The 20896-nt window shown below is 35.6% G+C and overlaps 1 protein-coding gene across 1 annotated transcript; it reads left to right on the forward strand.

Annotated features, from left to right (window-relative positions):
* The first annotated feature begins 797 nt into the window (after positions 1 to 797).
* On the forward strand, positions 798 to 7995 carry anxa2a (annexin A2a). The gene is made up of 13 exons (XM_084094279.1): positions 798 to 889; positions 1780 to 1840; positions 2304 to 2394; positions 3271 to 3365; positions 3447 to 3560; positions 4123 to 4213; positions 4288 to 4367; positions 4490 to 4549; positions 4916 to 5009; positions 5097 to 5192; positions 6283 to 6341; positions 6508 to 6630; positions 7338 to 7995. Exons 2-13 carry the CDS (start codon positions 1790 to 1792, stop codon positions 7395 to 7397), a joined length of 1014 nt encoding a protein of 337 aa, XP_083950405.1. The 5' UTR covers positions 798 to 889; positions 1780 to 1789; the 3' UTR covers positions 7398 to 7995.
* The last annotated feature ends 12901 nt before the right edge of the window (positions 7996 to 20896 follow it).

Raw genomic sequence — 20896 nt, forward strand, 5'->3', positions numbered from 1 at the left:
GTTTTCATTTTAGTAAAGTAAAGGGCCATTTACACTACACCATTTTAAACTAAAAACAAAATTTTTTTTAAAGCGTCTTAGCTGTTCGTTCATACGACAACAGCGTTTTGGGGGCCTGAAAACGGGTTTCAAAGTGCAAGTTTTTGAAAACAATACCGTTATCGTCTCCGCGTAAACTACAAAAACACGAATTTGTGAAAAAGGTGACGTCATGCGCGTGCGTATTACATGTTCAGTTCAGGCTCGTAATGTTTCTTTACAAAGTGGCATCGCCACCTACTGGCCTGGCATGAATACAGCATTTTAAGTTGTTTTCGCGTATCCTTATGACAGGGAACGTTTGGAAAACGTCATCGGTATGCGAAAAACGCAAATGAAAAACTTGTCGGTTTTTAGTACATAACTTTAGTAATGTTATTATTTGATATCATTTTTACTATTTCTATTTAGCTAATATATTTCTCAGTTCAAGTCATTTTAGTACATTAGCTTAAGCTTATTTCAGTTAGCTGAAAATGTGTGATTGTGATCTATAATCTATTATTTATGTTTTATTTCAATTACCAAATTTATCCAAATCTTCTCAGAATTCTATCAGTCTCTTTAAGACTTCAAAGTCACCACTTAACAAATGGTTTACTAGCACATCCTTAATTTCCATTCAGATTAGAAACCATAAGCCACACTTTCCTACTTCCTTTCATACTCTGAGAGGTTCCACCTCTTTAGACCGTGAGAGGGGCGTGTTATAGAGGGGTGGAGCCCACCTTCATTTGAGGACGAGACCTCGAGACTCCTGGACCGCCTCTTGTATTTAACCACCACACCCATCTCACACTCCATAGCTGGGATTGTTCTACACAGCATCTGAAATCTGGTGATCATTAAAGTAAGTACAAATCTGGTTTCTTTAGTTCTTCAACTTCTGCATTCATTAAGTTACTTTTTAAAATAAAAAACTATAGGTGTCAGGTTAGAAGTACAGTATATCTCAGCCTAAACTGTCTTTTTCTTTTAACATTAGCCATTTGGCATGCACAAACATATTTCTCAAAATAAAAAAAGACTCCTCAGGTGACAGCTTTGTGTTAAAACATTAACCCTAACATTGTGAGACATGACTGAGAAATAGATCTGCATCACTTACTTTCAAGAATTTTCCCAGCATGCACTCTCACGGGTGTGTCTGTTTGCTGAGGTTTTACCAAATGCTGGGCTTTAAAATGAATGTTTACGAGTCCTGTTTTGTCTAATTACCTAGCAACTGCTGCACAATAAGTTTTACTTGTGACATTTAAAAAAAAGAAAAGAATAGCATGTTAGTCAAGCATTTGGCTGTTTTTGGCATTAATTATAATATTGGAAGTTAAACATTTAATGAGAGATCACTATTAAAAAAGTAGAAATCAAACCAGAAATGACTTTTATTGCTGTTCCTTCTCGCAGTTTGTTTTCTTGGTATATAACAAAATAATGTGTTTTTAAATGTTAGAAAAGCTTTGCTTTATGACTCATGGGACATTATTGCAGGATGCGATGACTACGTTTTTCTTAACACAGGATGGTGCAATGAAGTGCTGTTCTCCCCATGAACTAATATGCCCTCTGCTGTTCAGCATTACATAAGTCTGTAAAGCATGTGACGGTACACTCAGAGTCTTCTCTCAAGACCGAGACTGCTTTCTGTGCACTTATTGTTGCAGAAAACCAATGTAAATCAGTTTACAGCATATAAAGCAAAATATCATGGAAATTAATAGGTGTGGCTGCTCTCCACAGGAAATCCAGGATGGCTTTGGTTTCTGAGTTCTTAGGACAGCTCACTCTCCAGCTGGGCGGTGTAAGTTTTCATTCAAGCCTTTTTATCCGTAGTGAACATGTTTATTTCTATGGAAGCTTGTTTCCATAAAAAAAAAAAAAAATTGCAATTCTGTTTATTTAAATTTATGTATAGCAAATTTTATTTATATTATTTATATATATTTTTTTATATATATTATTTTATATATATATATATATATATATATATATATATATATATAAAAAAAATTAAATAAATAAATAAATATATATATATATATATATATATATATATATATATATATATATATATATATATAAAATAATATATATAAAAAAATATATATATATTTATATATATATATATATATATATATATATATATATATACACACATTTATAAAAATATTTTAAAAAATTGTCTGATATATAAACATTACATTAAAAATACAAAAAGTGTGTGCACCATCCATTTATGGCATTATCACATTGTTCCACCCTAGGGAGAGCCCACCTACCCTACTGTGGTACCGGCGCCTAACTTTGATCCAGATAAGGATGCTGTCAGAATTGAGACCGCTATCAAAACTAAAGGTAAGAGAGCTGAACCGCTGCCCTAAACACGTCTGATGTCCTGTGAGAGGCCAGATGTATTTGTGCCATCTGTCTTCAAGCCTGTAATTCGATGATGATGAGCCATTAAACAAACAATAGACAATCATGTTTGGTTGTGGGCTTTGTCCCTCGCCTTTTCTTTGTGTGCCATGCCCCGTAATGAAGTAAAAAATGGCCACAACGGGCAGCAGTGGAAGAAGTGAGTCATCATCCTGTCTGGAAGGGATTGAACCGCATGTGGAACATTTTCAGGCCAACGCCTGCTTGCAGCAACCACATTCCTCCCAATCACTGGCTTTGTACTGTATTCCGCTTTATAAACTCTACTAAGGTTCTACGTGCATAAATTATGATTTTACCAAATATCCAAAATAACAGTCAACAGAATTTCCAAATATTTAATTTAAGTTGTATTTTTGTTGTAATGATTTTATGACCTTTGCAAATTAGCATTTGTTAGCATTTTTCACACGTTTTGTAAAGTGACATTATATGCATGTTTTTTAAATTATATTAAAAAAATCCTTGGCATTTTACCTTGACCTTTTTTGACGTATACATAAGGGCAAATTTTTAAACATAAACATTTAATAAAACATTTTATTAATTAAATAATCTTTTGAGTTTTAAATTAAAATTAATGTAAAAGTTTTAACTTTGGCTTTGGGATTTTTATCAATATAATATGGAAATTAATATATTTACATGATTATATTTAATAATATATTTAGTTCTGTCTAATTAACATTTTAAAGTCACTATACAAAAAAAATAACTTCTACATAATATTTGAATATGACAAAGGTAACTTTTTTAATTTAAAAAATAAATAAAATATGACATTATTTGTTTTAGGGGTTGATGAGCACACCATAATTGATGTTCTCACCAAACGGACATATGACCAACGGCGAGAAATCGCCTTTGCATATGAGAGGAGAGCCAAGAAGGTCAGTATATATACTATGTACTTCTGTGTTTATGTATCCTTTTCCATTTTTTGTAATGATGCTCATTCATCACTTCTTCAGGATATGATCTCAGCCCTGAAGGGGGCGCTGTCTGGCACCCTGGAAACAGTCATCCTGGGCCTCATGAAGAGCACAGCCCAGTACGATGCCTCTGAAATCAAAGCCTCCATCAAGGTGAACATTAAAGATGACCTATTATGCTTTTTTACAATTTCAATTTTCTTTAGTGTGTAATATTGCTCACTTGCAAAATGTTTGCATTTGCTCACTAAAAGTTTGTGTTCCTCTAAGAAACTTTGTGTTTCCTCGCAAAATTTTTGCATTTCCCCAAAAACGTTGGGTTCCCCCCAAGAAAGTTTGCGTTCGCTCACAAAATCTTTGCATTCCTCTAAGTAAGTTTGCATTTGCTCGCAAAATATTTGCATTCCCCCAAGAAACTTTGCGTTTGCTCGCAAAATGTATGCGTACCCTAAAAAACTTTGAGTTCCCTCGCAAAAGTTTTGCGTTCTCCAAGAAAGTTTGCGTTTGCTCGCAAAAAGAGGTGCTGCAACAATGTAAATTTGTGAAAATAATGTTTTTTGAACATTCAAGAATGAAAATCTTAGACAAAATCAAGACTTTTGAAAAGGGCTTAGTATGGCCTCTTTAAAGACTCTTTTTTTTATTCCTTAGAAGAAATGGGAGTGAAATCTACATTGTCATGGTTTTCAAAAGCATAATATCTGTGTGTTTTTAGGGTCTTGGAACTGATGAAGAGTCTCTGATTGAGATCCTCTGCTCTCGAAGCAATGCTGAGCTCATGGATATTAAGAAAGTCTACAAGGAATGTGAGTATGGGAGTATTTAAGTGCAATGATTAGGTGCATGTGGTTGTGATATAAACCTGCGTGCCTTATCGCAGTGTTCAAGAAGGACCTGGAGAAGGATGTGGCTGGAGATACTTCAGGAGACTTTGCTAAACTTCTATTGGCTCTGGTTCAGGTGGGGTAAACTTTTCTCATGTGCTTTAAATAGTACGTGGAACCATTTAAAAGTCTGAATTAAGATTCTGAGGATTTGTTTAACATATCATTTGTAATGTCACATGACCCCATCCCACATAGACCAAGAGAGATGAGCCCGGATCCGTCGTTGACTACCAGAAAATCGATGAAGATGCCAGAGTAAGTTCTTGTGGTTTATCTCTCAGCTTTTAATTGAAACATAAAATAATTAAATATGTGGATTTAATATTCGGAAATCAAGCATTCATTAGAGCAACAGTATTTAATCAAAACCTCTAATCCTAAATATTAAACTTCAGATAAATATTAAAAATATTTTATATACTGTTTATTTGCATTTATTGTAAGTAAATATTAACTTACTTACAATATATTAATTTATAATATTATATATATATATAATGTATACATTTATTTATAATATATTATATATAAATTGTTGATTTACAGAAATTATACATTTATTTTAATTATATACTATACATTTAGATTTATTTTAAATATAATTATTTATAATCTGTGCAGGCCCTGTATGAGGCTGGAGTCAAACGGAAAGGCACTGATGTGAAGTGCTGGATCTCCATCATGTCTGAGAGAAGCGTTCCTCACCTCCAGAAAGGTTCGAGAGCCTTTTAAACACCGTTTTGCATCTCATAATATAGTAGCGCCCATATAATTAATGTGAATTTTGTGTTTCCGTTTACAGTGTTTGACAGATACAAGAGCTACAGCCCTTATGACATGCAGGAGAGCATCCGCAAAGAGGTGAAAGGAGATCTGGAGAAGTCCTTCCTTACCTTGGGTGAGACTTTGCTTTGAAGACCCCATGAAGCTCAGTTTTCCTTTCAGCGCTGATGTATATCCTGTTGAAACAGGAAGTTAGGGCGGAATAGAGCAAAGTGGTCATGTGTTTTTGTATATCTAGCCTTTAGCCAAACTCTTGGACCAAACCATAGACCAAAAGCAATGAAAACACTTTAAAAAATATATATATATTTCAGCCACTTGCTTCAATAAATTAAGGTTAGAGAAGGAATTAAAATATGAGCATTGGTGGAACCAAAGAAACACAGCAAAAGCATGATTAGCTACTTGCTAATGCTAGTCAAATGGAGCTGGTATTTATAGTTTTGGAGGATGAACATTTTCATTCTTAATTTTGCAGGAGGACAAAGTGAATTTAAATGTCTAATCTATATGTTAAATTTGTCGAGCTTTAACTGTACTTTAGCATATACATTAGCATTCAAAAGTTTGGGGTCGGTACATTTTTAATGTGTTTGAAATAAGTCACTAAGGCTGCATGTTTTATCAAAAATACAGAAATATTGTGAAATATTATTAGAATTTAAAATAAGCATTTTCTGTTTCAGTATATTTTAAAATGTAATTTATTCCTGTGATGCAAAGCTGAATTTCCAGCATCATTACTGCAGTCTTCAGTGTCACATGATCCTTCAGAAATCATTATAATATGCTGGTTTGATGCTCAAGAAGCATTTATTATTATTATGAATGTTAAAAACAGTTGTGCTGCCTTGATATTTTTATGGAAACCCTGATACATTTTTATACATTTGATGAAGAACAGCATTTATTTTAAATAGAAATCTTTTGTAATTGTACTTTATAAATGTATTTACTATCTATTTTGATCAATTTAATGTGTCCTTGCTGAATAAAAGTATTAATTTCCTTTAAAAAGTTCAATCTTACTGGCCCCAGACTTGAACAGCAGTGTAGATTATCTTAAAACTTGCAGACTTTGACTAAAAGTTACAAAAGTCTTTAGAAAAGGCTTTAAGTTCAAGTCAAATCCACAGTTTTTATGAGTCAGAAAGCTACTATTAACCCAGCAGCTGAATCTAATCTCCACATCTTCTCTTCCTCAGTTCAGTGCTTTGAAAACAAACAGCTGTATTTCGCCAACAAACTGCAAGACGCCATGAAGGTAAAATATGTTTCATCTGCCAACACTTTTTATTCTTCCCTGGGCTTGGAAGAAAGTATTAAAAAAGTTCATCTGTAATGTGTCTGCGGATGTTTCAGATGTCTTGCAGTGGAATTGCATCAGGCTGTGCGCTACTCGTTTAATCTTGCGTATTTGCGTCTTTTAGAGCAAAGGAGCGAATGAAAAGGCGCTGACCCGGATCATTGTGTCCCGATGCGAGGTGGACCTCAAGAAGATCAGACAAGAGTTCAAGGCCCACCACGGGAAGTCTCTGTACCAGACCATTACTGTACGTTCCTGTAATATTGTTTTCTAACTATTGTACAAACTATGGAAGCTTGTTTGCGCATGTAATTGCGACTTTATATCTCACAATTCAGGGAAATAAAGCCTGAATTGTGAGATAAAAACTCTCTTTATATCCCACAATTCTGACTTTTTGCGCGTTTATATCCCACAATTTAAAAAAAATTCTCACAATTGCGAGACTTTTTTTCTCGTAATTGCGAGTTTATATACCACAATTCTGACTTTTTTTCTCACAATTGCTAATTTATATCTTGAAATTCTGATTTTGAGTCGCAATTGTGACTTTTTCTTAGAAATGAGTTTAAAACTCACAATTCTGACTTTTCTCGCAATTATGAGTTTATATCCTGCAAGTTTATATCCCACAATTCAGATTTTTTTCTCGCAATTACGAGTTTGTCGCAATTCAGATTTTTTTTCTCGCAATTACGAGTTTATATCGCTGACTTTTTTCTCGCAATTGCGAGTGTCACTATTCTGACTTTTTTCTTGCAATTGTGAGGTTAAAATCCCACAATTCTGACTTTTTTCCTCGCAATTGCGAGTTTATTTCTAGAAATTCTCGCAATTGCGAGAAAAAAAGTCGCAATTACTTTTTTTTATTCTGTGGCGGAAACAAGCAATCAGTTATCAGATATTGAGGAGCCTCTAAATATGCATTGCTTTGTATGTGTTTAATGTTCTCAGGAGCATACAAAGGGAGACTACCAGAGGGCCCTGCTGAGCCTGTGCGCTGGAGACGATTAAGTCGACCATCCCGACAGAGTTTGAGAAGGGCTACGCGAAGGACTTGAGCTCTGCGCAGGTCCAGACAGATCTCCTGTGCCTGGCTTTGAATATAGTCCCTAACCTGCTGCAGCTTTAGAGACATGCACTCACTTAGACTGGAAATAAGCATGTGTTTTCCTTTAAGAAGGATTGCAACATGAAATACACTCTTAAAAATAAAGGTTACAAAAAGGGTTTTTATTATTATTGCACAGATATCATAGAAGAACCATTTTTGGTTCCCCAAAGAACCTTTCACCGAACTGTTCTTAAAATGATTATTTTTCTTATTGTGAAGAACATTTTAATAATCTAAAGAACATTTTTCCACTATGAAGAACGGAAAGGTTCCATGGATAATAAAGGTTCTTAAAGGAACCATCAATGCCAATCGAGAACCTTTGTTTTTAAGAGTGTATACAAGATCTAAAGGAGCCATTTAGCCACAGTAAAGTGAATCGCCAATAAAGTGAACTGATATCCTTCTTGCAAAAGGAATACACTTGTACTTTTCTGAGCAGATATTTTTACTGTTACCCATTTTTTTCTATACTGAGAAATAAAACAAAACCATTCATTTCTGCTTCATTTTTTGGTCTTCTAAAGTAGCCTAAGAGTCATATGTTGAACTTTTTTATTTGTATTTAAATGAGATTAAGATACAATGACCCCTCAAAGAATTATTTGGACACTTACACCACATTTAAACATGAATGAACATTAATATCTATTGGTTTATCATTTAAAATGTCATCTTGTATTGCTTGAAATATATTTGCATATTTCATTTAAAATAGAATAAATTATATATATATATATATACAGTGCTATGCATAAGTTTAGACACCCATGCTAAAGTTGACTAAAAAGAAGAATAAAAAAATCATCTTTTGGAAATTGAACGTAATGCCTAAATTAAAAATAGGAAAAATCCAACCTTTAAGGACACCAATTTTCTTTGTGAATGAATAACGGATTGTAAATAAATAAATGTTCTTCCTTAAAATACAGGGTGCATAAGTCTGGACACCCCTTTGATAAATTCCCATAGAGGCAGGCAGATTTTTATTTTTAAAGGCCAGTTACTTCATGGATCCAGGATACTATGCATCCTGATAAAGTTCCCTTGGCCTTTGGAATTAAAATAGCCCCACATCATCACATAGCCTTCACCATACCTAGAGATTGGCATGGAGTACTTTCCACAAGATCATCTCTCAATGCAAATCAAACCAGCTATTAGGCTAACTGAAATAAAACCATGCCAATATCTAGGTATGGTTAAGGCTATGTCATGATGTGGGGCTATTCACAATTCTGACTTTTTTTCTCACAATTGCTAATTTATATCTTGAAATTCTGACTTTGAGTCGCAATTGTGACTTTTTCTTAGAAATGAGTTTAAAACTCACAATTCTGACTTTTCTCGCAATTATGAGTTTATATCCTGCAAGTTTATATCGCACAATTCAGATTTTTTTCTCGCAATTACGAGTTTGTCGCAATTCTGACTTTTTTTCTAGCAATTACGAGTTTATATCTCACAATTCTCACAAAGTTCCCTTGGCCTTTGGAATTAAAGTAGCCCCACATCATCACATAGCCTTCACCATACCTAGAGATTGGCATGGAGTACTTTCCATAAGATCATCTCTCAATGCAAATCAAACCAGCTATTAGGCTAACTGAAATAAAACCATGCCAATCTCTAGGTATGGTGAAGGCTATGTGATGATATATTTTAATTCCAAAGGCCAAGGGAACTTTATCAGGATGCATAGTATCTTGGATCCATGAAGTAACTGGCCTTTAAAAATAAAAATCTGCCTGCCTCTATGGGAATTTAACATAGGGGTGTCCAGACTTATTTTAAGGAAGAACATTTATTTATTTACGAAACATTATTCATTCACAAAGAAAATTGGTGTCCTTAAAGGTTGGATTTTTCCTAATTTTTTTAATTAAGGCATTAAGTTCAATTTCCAAAAGATGATTTTTTTATTCCTCTTTTTAGTCAACTTTAGCATGGGTGTCTAAACTTATGCATAGCACTGTATATATACACTCACCTAAAGGATTATTAGGAACACCTGTTCAATTTCTCATTAATGCAATTATCTAATCAACCAATCACATGGCAGTTGCTTCAATGCATTTAGGGGCGTGGTCCTGGTCAAGACAATCTCCTGAACTCCAAACTGAATGTCAGAATGGGAAAGAAGGGTGATTTAAGCAATTTTGAGCGTGGCATGGTTGTTGGTGCCAGACGGGCCGGTCTGAGTATTTCACAATCTTCTCAGTTACTGGGATTTTCACGCACAACCATTTCTAGGGTTTACAAAGAATGGTGTGAAAAGGGAAAAACATCCAGTATGCGGCAGTCCTGTGGGCGAAAATGCCTTGTTGATGCTAGAGGTCAGAGGAGAATGGGCCGACTGATTCAAGCTGATAGAAGAGCAACTTTGACTGAAATAACCACAAATGTTGCCTGGTCTGATGAGTCTCGATTTCTGTTGAGACATTCAGATGGTAGAGTCAGAATTTGGCGTAAACAGAATGAGAACATAGATCCATCATGCCTTGTTACCACTGTGCAGGCTGGTGGTGGTGGTGTAATGGTGTGGGGGATGTTTTCTTGGCACACTTTAGGCCCCTTAGTGCCAATTGGGCATCGTTTAAATGCCACGGCCTACCTGAGCATTGTTTCTGACCATGTCCATCCCTTTATGACCACCATGTACCCATCCTCTGATGGCTACTTCCAGCAGGATAATGCACCATGTCACAAAGCTTGAATCATTTCAAATTGGTTTCTTGAACATGACAATGAGTTCACTGTACTAAAATGGCCCCCACAGTCACCAGATCTCAACCCAATAGAGCATCTTTGGGATGTGGTGGAACGGGAGCTTCGTGCCCTGGATGTGCATCCAACAAATCTCCATCAACTGCAAGATGCTATCCTATCAATATGGGCCAACATTTCTAAAGAATGCTTTCAGCACCTTGTTGAATCAATGCCACGTAGAATTAAGGCAGTTCTGAAGGCGAAAGGGGGTCAAACACAGTATTAGTATGGTGTTCCTAATAATCCTTTAGGTGAGTGTATATATATATATATATATATATATATATATATATACACACACACAATTTTAAAAAAATGTAAAGGGCCTTAAGTTTTCAAAAATATTAATTTATTTATATACACTTATTTATTGGTTGTTTACAAGGGGTAGGGATCAGTTGCAAATTTTAGATTAAAAAGTGTAAAAGTATATATTTTTTAAGATGCTTTTGACCACTATTTATTGTGAAAACACCATACAAATAAATGCTATTTATTAACTATTTTAATTAATATTTGTATTTATTATAAAATTGTAAATTATTTGTTAATTTTTTTTTTTTTTTTTTTTTTTTTGCCATTAGTACTGTAAACATTTAGAGAATTCATTGTCTTCATATTATACTTACTATTTCAAACACCACAAATAATCTTAATATAATCTTATTATAGTATATTGATGCCTTAGTATTTTAGGAAAGAGGTCCTTAGCAAGGTAATCACCATATTTAGGGCATATTTGGCATCAAAAAGTTGGTAAACCCCCACCTTACGCAAGTTGTAAATTGCCTTTTGTAAGTTGTAAATTAGCTGCAAGTAGTTGGTTGCATTTATTATGTATTTCCACTAGAGAGCGATAGAGCCACAGGGTGCGTGTGTGTGTGTGTGTGTGTGTGTGTGTGTGTGTGTGTGTGTGTGTGTGTGTGTGTGTGTGTGTGTGTGTGTGTGGCTGACAGCCAGAAAACATCTACCGCTTGCTGTGGGATTACTTTGATGTTTGCAACTGCCTTTTTAATTATTATTTTTTATTCAATAACAAATACTTAATATTTGATCTCCAGTGGAATTAACATATTTTATCCCTTTAGTTTAAAAAGAAATGAAAAAGTAGTAACTTAGAAATAAGAGAGTATTTTCCTACTGTTTGAGATTCTGCTTGTGATCAAATTTAAATATGCTTTACATACATGAATTACATATCACCGCATAAAAGGTTTAATTACAAAACACTTTCCCTGACTGGATACTTGAGGGAATCCGCCGTCGTATTTTAACACCCAATCATTTCCATGATAATCACCCACAACATATTGACACGCCTCAGCCAGTCCATTCATTTCACTACATAATCGGCCAACGACTCAATGTCATTTAGATGTGAATTTCCTCTCCAGACGTGCTTTATGGGAGCAATAAAACTGTTTTCACGCTGCCTTCTCCTGTTCATTCTTTGGCGAGGAGCTTTATTTAGATGTTTTAATCATTAGTGTGTTTTGCTGTGTTTGTTTGGTGCTAATTTTTTAATTAAAAATGTTAATTTAACCTCCAGCTAACTTGATTAGCATACCAGAAAGAGGTTCCTCCACTAGATCCTTCCCCTGTTTAGTTTGTGGTCTCTGAGGGTGAGATCCGCTGAAGAGTTGACAATGCATTTCTAACGGCCCCAGCAGGCCTCGTTCCTTTATAGAGAGAGAAACCTAATGAGAGAGAGAAACGTTTGGAGGAAGATAGGAATTCAAATGAATAAAGGGCCTTGATATCTCTCACCTCTCTCCGCTTGGAGATCTTGAGCTGGACAGCTATAATGACGTTGTTTTCACATGGATGGTGTTTCCTACGCAAAGAAAATAATGCAATTTTAGCTATCGCATAGAGGAAAAAATAATTCACTAAAATTTTGCATTGTGTGTGACCATGGATTATTAAAAATGTTTTGATAATTGTATATATTTTGTTGGTAACACTTACAATGAGGTCTCATTAGTTAATGCATTAACTAAAATGACCCAATAATAAGCAATTCATTTGTTACATTTATTCATCTTTGTAAAGATTCATAAATAAAAATACATCTGCTCATTGTTATTTCATGTCAGCTCAGCTCAGGTCCATTAAATAATCTTAATCCAACTTTTGATTTTAAAATGTATTAATAGGTTAAATGCTTAAATTAATATTAACTAAGAATGATACATTTTGTAGAATATTCTTTTATCGTTGGTTCATGCTATTATACTAACTAATGTGAACAAATGCAACCTTATTGTAAAGTGTTACCATTTTGTTTTGTATAGTGGCCTCAGTACTATTATAATTACAGTATTGTTTTTAAATTACTATTAAAAAATATAAACAAATTTTTTTTACAAATTAGTGCCATTCTAACTGTTGTGTGAATAATAGTATGTGTGTTTAAGTATATAACAGTATAAACTTGTAGTATTGTGACTTTGTTTGCCATAATAATGCATACAAATGCATAGGCTTAAAAGATAAATAAGTTTATATATATATATATATATATATATATATATATACACACACACACACAAATATAGGCTAAATAAGTGGTTTCAGGCGCGAGAATAAAAATAATTTCAAAACACTGTTTAAACACTCACGTATAATAGAAAAAAAATGATAAATTATATTCAATAAATAGAAGTGCAAGAAATTAGTGTAAATTATGTTGCCTTGAGAAAAAAAAAACATTTTCCTTTTTTAACAATTAGCAACAATAATATGAAAAATGTTCAGATAACTTTTTCAGAGGATCTACATTCGGATCACTCGAGGACGAAAATTCCTTCTAAAGTTTATAAGCCTTCAAATTTATTATTTTGTGATAATATTGATGAGGACATTACCCTTTTGTGCTGTTTTATGTTTATTGCCAATAAAAGATAAAATACAGAGTAAAGGGGGTTAAAACAGTATTTTGCAAAGCAGGCCCGAGATTTACTTCCAGCTCCAGTGACAGATTAATTTCTGTGTCATAAAGAGGAGAGTACCTCTCATATTTTTTCCGTTTTATGTGGATGTACAACATGCTGTTCTTCTCGACGGCTGGTCCACCGGGAGCCGGAATCCGGAGGGACTCTGACTCTCTCCCGGATTGAAACGACGCAATTTAGCACGGCAAACGCCGGCATTCAATCATTCAGATGAGACCTGGAGCCCATGAATGTCAAAGGGAGAGCTCAGCACCAACAACACGAGGAGACCTCGCAAAAACACGCCGGTATGGGAGGAGAAAATGATTGACGCTTTTCAAAATGGCATGTGGTCAAGTGTGTTCAAATATGATTACATTAATCTAATGTTCGCAGAAGGGGATTTGTCTGTGGATCTCAAAGGGAAAACAGTATCGTGTAGGCCTATTGTATTTCCTTATACCGTTCACACACAACGATTTAAAACGGATCACGTGCACTATTTCAACCATCCTTACCTGCTAGTTTTGTAGTATTGCTAATTGCTAATTCAGCCTCGGTTGTGTCATTGGACACGGCCACCAAAACTGTGACACAAATTTGATACATGATGGACACTAAAAGGTTGTCTGTAGGCTACGAGTTCTCTCCAGAAATTATGACCGAAATTTCTTTGTAACAGTTACTTGTTTATAAGCGGGTTTCCTGTAATTTCCCATATGCTTGTCAACTTGGGCTTGTTGTTTCCAGTAGCTGCTTGTTGTTTCGTGTTATTTTTTCCATTTCGACTGTGAAATAAAGGCCTGAGCCAGCACTGCCTTGTGGAGAAACTAATCAGTGCAAATATTAATAATAATTCAATGCACATGCTCAAGCCAAATACTTTACAATAGAAAGACGCTGCACTCTACTCGTTTTAAAGGGGAAATGAGCACCGCGCAAAATGGCGGAAAAAGTTACGCCTTCTAAATAAAAGAGCCAATGGTTGATTGGTAAAATCATCGCGTCACTACAGCTGCCGTTAGATGCTCCGGTTGCCATAGAAACAGTCATACTGCGCATGTGCATTGGATGCTCCAGTCTGAAAAATAAGCTTTTTAGCGAGCATAAGAAACCACATTTATGATACAGTTGTTGTCAAATTTCATTAGTGATTTCAAATATGAAATTTAATCGAAAGCTTTGTGAACAGCTTTGGCGAACTTGATGTTTCTCCATTTAAAGAGATAGAAGCTACACTTGCATAGCAGAGGCGTTTCAAAGATGGCCGCTGAGTGAAATGACTCGCTTAAACGCACTTTGCTCAAGTCTTTGAGTAAGTACAGAGTGTGCGCAGTTACAACAATTGCTGCACGTGTACGTACTATGCTGATGATGTTATATACTTGTGCTTAAATTATGCATATAGGCTACATAAAACCTGAAGTGGGCTTCACTCATGTCGGCAGAAATCTAAGAAGAAGAAAAAACATATATATATATATATATATATATATATATATATATATATATTAAACACATTCACTGTGTCTGAAATCGCATACTGTGTAATCTGCATGCTCCTTTTGGCAAATGTGGATATTTCTTCTTATTATCTACTGCATTTGGCATATAGAATACTATATACTGTAGAAATGATAAGACTAGTATGCTAGAACATAGCAAATGAAAATGGACAACACACGGTTGATTAGTTGCTATAGTTGGCTATGTGATTGTTCCTTATACCCTATTATGCCCTTTTACAAAGTAAAAAAGTTAATAGAAAACGCAACTACAAATAATAAGACATACTTACAAGTTATGATCCACAAACAACAGATTGTCCCGACAAAATGGGAACTGCTCCATTTCAGGAGAAGCTTTTGTGCGTAGCCAGCATTGTACTCAATTAGTTTCTGGAAGCTGTTCTCCGTAAAATGTGCAGCACACAGATAGACTTTGGGATTATAATGTTCAGGAACACATACATTTTAACCACTCTAAATATGTCAGCCTTAGGAAGGTCAAACAAATGAGTTTTGGAAAAGCGGTGGAAAAAACAGCATCTCTTTGACATAGCAGCAGCTCAATGTCAGCCTTGCACCTTTTTTCGTATTCCGTGGGCGGGATTATTTAAATAACATTAGTAACATTGTGAATTCATAAAGCCCGGAAGAAAAACGTGTTGTAGTCCAAACGAGTCGTTCATTAGTTTGTGGAAAGTGTATTCTGTTAAATGAAAATATCTCCCTTTGGAGTGAACTTTGAGCTTTGTTACGTTGCAGATCATTTTGAATGCTCAAACATCAACATTACACCCTAAATAAAGTTGAAAAAGTGAAAAAGCATAGTAGGACCCCTTTAAGAGAACACAGCTGTTCAGACACTAGTATGAAGAGCGGGCTGTGTAATACAGATTTCGTCCCCTCTTGTCGTCTGTATTGATGCCCATGGCCTGCCTGACTACTTGTGCAGTGCTGGGTATTTAATTATGGACTAGACTGGGGAACTAATGGGACAGAGTGTGCATGCTTATGTCGTTGTGTGTGCATGTGTGATCCCATGTCCTCCAGCTAGCAGTCTTGCTACTCGCGTGTTCTCTGTAAAACAGTATCTCCACAGGCTAAGCCAGAAGAGCTGCTCAACATCCTCACCAGCTACCTAAAACACAAGCAGTCCGAGGACACCAGAGTTTGATTAATATTTCCTTAATTCTCATTATTTTAAATTTCAGAGATCTCGGCTGTCCCGTGGGTTCATTAGCGGTGTAGTCGGCAGTGCGTATAGTAAACACCGACCCAGCCTCTGTACTCTAGCCTCTGGGCTGACGGGTTCCGCTGAAGGACTGACGTGTTGAGAGGTGGCCCGTCTCCAGCAGACGCTCTCTCTCTCCGGATGGGAAGATGGGGTTGGTGCCTTTGGTGTTGTCATGACAGCTTCCTTTTATGAGGCTCAAACTCAGACAACAGAGGAAGCGCTGCTAAAAGTCATTCTGTCACCGCGGCACAGGCTACGACTGAAACAATAGCACTGAAAAACACTGCTGTCAATTCTGTCTTTGTTTTGGTGGCTGCTTACAATTATTGATTCTCGGTTGAATATTCCTTAATTGTTCATACGTTTTGTGGAGATATCCGTTAGCATTCCCATTCTTCTCAATGGCAGCTGATGGGTTGGCTAAAGGCACGGATATACTTCAAGCAAGCGAAATTGAAGAACAAACTGGTGTGACGTCATTTCGAACAAAATCAGGCCAAAATGAAGTTTGTTTGAAGTTTGTTTTTTGAGTTCGAAACAGCTTGCTGGTTTCTGCTGTTCAGTCTGTTGTACAAAGTCTGAGTCTGAGTACAAACATGACAGCTGCTTTATAGTAGAAATTGAAGTTGTGTAATTATAACTGAAAGCAACACTGACACTGTTTTTTCTTCTTTCATTTTTCATACCGTAAAGCTGCTTGCTTTAAAGTAATCTATTGTATAAAGTGCATATAAATAAACGTGACGTGACTTGACTGGAGTAATGAATGGCAGAGCTGGTGTAAACATATTCACATCGCTATGATCAGATGCTTTCTTAACTGCTGTTTTCTCATCGTTGTGTTTTTGTTGTGTGTTTATTTTGCTATTGCGTAGGCGGAATCAGGGCTGTGTACTTCTGCTTGCAAATTTCAAGAAAAAGTAACTTTGCTGCGAGAATATCAGGGCCTTTATGCAGGCCTGTTGTTTATTTGACATGGATACTGCCATTTTGTTTCAATCATCTGAGGTGTAAATTATCTTTATTAGACTGGAAAAAACATGTGCCTGTTGCTGCCTTAAAGTACACCTAATCTAAATGTAATATAGATACATTATATGATATTGTTTGTATTATAGATTAGTGATCCACCATGTTTCAAATCATGAACTTCACTTGGTTACTCATGTGCTTGGAACTAGGGCTGTAGTCAAGACCACCTTTGTCGAGTCCAAGACAAGTCCAAGACCAGGACTAGTCGAGTCCAAGTCAAGACCGAGTCCAAAGAGGTTCGAGTCCGAGTCAAGACCGAGTCCAAAAAGGTTCGAGTCCGAGTCAAGACCGAGTCCAGGACAGGAAAAAAAAAATGAGTAGGCTAGCGGCTAGCCTATAGAAATTAAATCATGTAATAATGAAATAATGAATAATTTTAATTTTATTTAAAATAATTGACTAATTCAAAGAACAACAAAAAAAAAAAAAATTATATAGGCCTAAAGGAGCACACACATTCGTTTCGACTGTCTGATCAGCCTTACATTCTGTTCCTGTCAATCATACACGCGATGTCAACCAATTAAACTGCATGAGGGAGGGCCGAGCCAACTCACAGACACACACACACACACACACACAAGAGATGCGGATAAACCGCGGATCGGGCGGATGACGTGACGAAAAATTAATATTTTAGCCTACCATTCGTGGAATAGGCAAAGAAAGAAAGGTAAGAAAAAAAGTCGGAAAACTTTGCCCATTAATTAGATGTGCAAGGCAAGCAGGCTAGTTTTCGGGGTGTTATGGACAATTAAAAATGTGAATATTCACGTTGCACTAGCGGTGGACTTTCAGCGAGTTTATTTAAACATTTATTTTTTATAGAGCCGTTTATGAGTCAAAAGAGCCGGCTCTTTTCATTGAGCTGAGTGAAACGAACCGGCTCACGAAAAAGAGCCGAAATGCCCATAGTTAACGTTATTAGGTGGCCAGTGTTTCACTTTCCCTCCAATAATATTTTGTTTTAATATCGCGGCGACGTATGTGTGATTACTGGGAACATAATAAAGACACCTGGACTCGGTCGAGACCAAAAGCCATATTTGGCAAGACCAGTGGCCGAGACCGAGACAAGTCCGAGTCCGAATACCAGCGAGTCCGAGACAAGTCCGAGACCATTGAAAAGCGGTCTCGAGTCCGGACTCGAGTCCAAGACCGGACTCGAGTACTACAGCCCTACTTGGAACTAGTTATTATGATATTTCCGACTCCACATCTGTCCCGCTTTTAAAGTCACCATGAAATCAAAAAGGTCAGTTCTTATTTTTAGTGGAATATTGCAGTATTTATTATAACATTTATTTCCTCGTAATCTTTAATCAAAATAACTTCCCCCTCGCTCTTGGAGCGACTTCTCTTCTCTGATGATGCGTTTCCTGGCGTGAGGGCGGGACAACCTGTCACTCACATGTGATCGACCAATAGCAAACCACAACCATCAAGTCCCGATGTGGAGAATCAAGTCCCGCTCTACATTTTTTCTTGTTCGAGAAACCGTTTCACTTGGATATACATCACAATAGGGATGAAAAGAGTATCACAATTTCTGTTTCATCCCACTAGTGAAATAGCTACGAAAATATAATCATTTTATGATTTCCTCTCAAAAATATTTCATCAGAATGTATGTCTACCAGCAGGGGCTAAATTAAGCTAACCAGCTAAACTGTGACTTCATAGACAGCAATTTTAAAGTTGGGATGAAACTGAAGTAGCAACAGATTTTTTCCATATTGTCGGATTATCGGAAACGAAAATATGCATCAGTTGTTGATTGGATGGAGGCATGGATGAATATAATTCCCAATAAGATATGCAACATGCTAATGTTGCAAACTCCAATATAATTTTTTGGCAATGATGGTTAAGAACCTTTAACATCCATAGAATATGAATCTTTAACATCCTTTCTATTGCACAAAAGGTTCTTTATAGTGAAAAAATGTGTTCCTTAGATTATTAAAATGTTTTTAACCCTAAGAAAAACTTGGTTATTTTAAAGTCCCCCTGTAGTCAATAATTGTATCCCTTAAAACTCATCTTTGACATACCGAAATGACATATTTAAAAGTTTTTACTTGAAAATGCAAATTAAATGTGAATATGCTAATTAGCCCCGCCTCCACTCACTCACACCAGCTCAGAGATCAGGATGAACACACGTTGTTGTCATTGGTTACAAGGTAGTTTGTGACGTCAGAAACACCATTGATTCTTACGGTTCACTGCAGTTTTAAGGAGAAAATACTCAGCAATGGTGTTGACTTATGAATTTGCACATGTTTTGTCTTAAAGCATATTAAAAACACCACACAGACATATAAACAACATTAAAAAACTTAATTTTCACCACAGGAGGACTTGAGAAATGTTCACTGAAAGGTTCTTTGGGGAACCAAAAATGGTTGTATGGAATCACTGTGAAAACCCCCTTTTGAAAATGTTTTTTTTTACAGAATACAGAAAGGACACCCACTAAATCTTGTTACATAGCTAGACACATGAGGAAATGTGTTATATATATTGTAATATCCTTGTATGGTTAACTGTATTTGCTGGTGTAATAGAAATCTCTTAACTAATACTGTGCTGGGAAACCAAACTATACTACTTAAGCCAAAGAAAGGAAAATGTCTGGAAACACTAACTTGTCTTGATGTGCTGAACAAAGAAAGGGCGGGTTGGTTGGATTCCTTTAGTGAGTGTGATCAGCAGTATGTAATGCTTTAGGCCTGTCTGTTTGAGGGCTGCTACAGGGAGCCCCGTCTTTCTCCCCTGTGCGCTGACGCTTTGAGATCTCCCTGTGGCAAAGCCTGGGTTCATCCTCTCTTTTTCTCTCGCTCGCTCAGCCTCAGCCTCTTTTCAAGCCGCGAGCAGTGCTATAGCAGCATTACTGCACACTGAAGACAGAGAAAAAGAGGCTTTTTTCCAAAGGTTTGCAAAACAATAGAGAAGTCTGAGTGTTGTTTGGACTGGTTGAAATTGTTCAGAATTTCGCTAAAGGCTCAATGAGATTTTTTTAGTATCTATTAATAGTATCTATTAATTTCTTCAAAACATACTGTACCTTAAAATGCAATTAATACAGACAATGAATAGACCTTTTCTAAAAGGAATATATATATATATATATATATATATATATATATATATATATATATAATCAGTTTAATGTCAAAAATGTCACGTGTGTAACTTTTCCAAGTCACTGAATGTCCAGGAAGCCATTTTGTTGTCATAATATGAATTTCATAAAAATATTGTAATGACATATTTCAGAAAAAAAGTCATTACATGATGGTTACACCACTAGACATTCTAGTCACATTGTTGTTATTGTTTACTAAAACAAAAAATTGTTCACTGAAATAATGTTGAAGAAAAAAGAAGTATCAGATGAAACTTAAATGGAAAATTAGAAATTAACTGAACTAAAATGGGTTTGTTGAAATACTAAAATAACTAAAACTAAAATAAATATAAAAGTAAAAGTTAAATATAAATATTTCAACTAAAGCACAGAAAACTGCAAAATAAAATAAACAACTAAACTAAACTACTATATTAATTACTGCTATAATAATTTATTATTATTAACTATAACTGTAGAGTCATTCATTGAAAATGATTATGTGAAACGAATGCCTACCAAGATGCAAATAAATAGTAATTTTTTTAAAACTTTTATTGTGATCGTCCCAAAAGCAATGGTCTTCAGGTCTTTGTTGAAATATTCTCTAAAGGCTATCAAGATTAATACCTGATGTTCTACATAGTGTGAAAGATTTACTACAGTACTACTACACAAACTCTTGTCTTTTCCATTTTGCGTGCTGGTCATGCGGTGCAGTCAGTGTCGGTAGGTGGGAAGGTGGCGTAAAGCCAACGGCTCTTATCATGATTGCCCGTGAAGTGGCTCTAAT

The sequence above is a fragment of the Abramis brama genome, assembly GCF_963993115.1.
Source record: "Abramis brama genome assembly, chromosome: 20".
NCBI classification, from domain to species: domain Eukaryota; kingdom Metazoa; phylum Chordata; class Actinopteri; order Cypriniformes; family Leuciscidae; genus Abramis; species Abramis brama.

Excerpts from the sequence above, each read along its gene's own strand:
- anxa2a (XM_084094279.1), top strand. The coding sequence starts at position 1,790 with ATGGCTTTGGTTTCTGAGTTCTTAGGACAGCTCACTCTCCAGCTGGGC. Across the intron at positions 2,395-3,270 it reads GACCGCTATCAAAACTAAAG|GGGTTGATGAGCACACCATA; the intron begins GTAAGAGAGCTG and ends TATTTGTTTTAG. Across the intron at positions 4,368-4,489 it reads TTCTATTGGCTCTGGTTCAG|ACCAAGAGAGATGAGCCCGG; the intron begins GTGGGGTAAACT and ends CATCCCACATAG.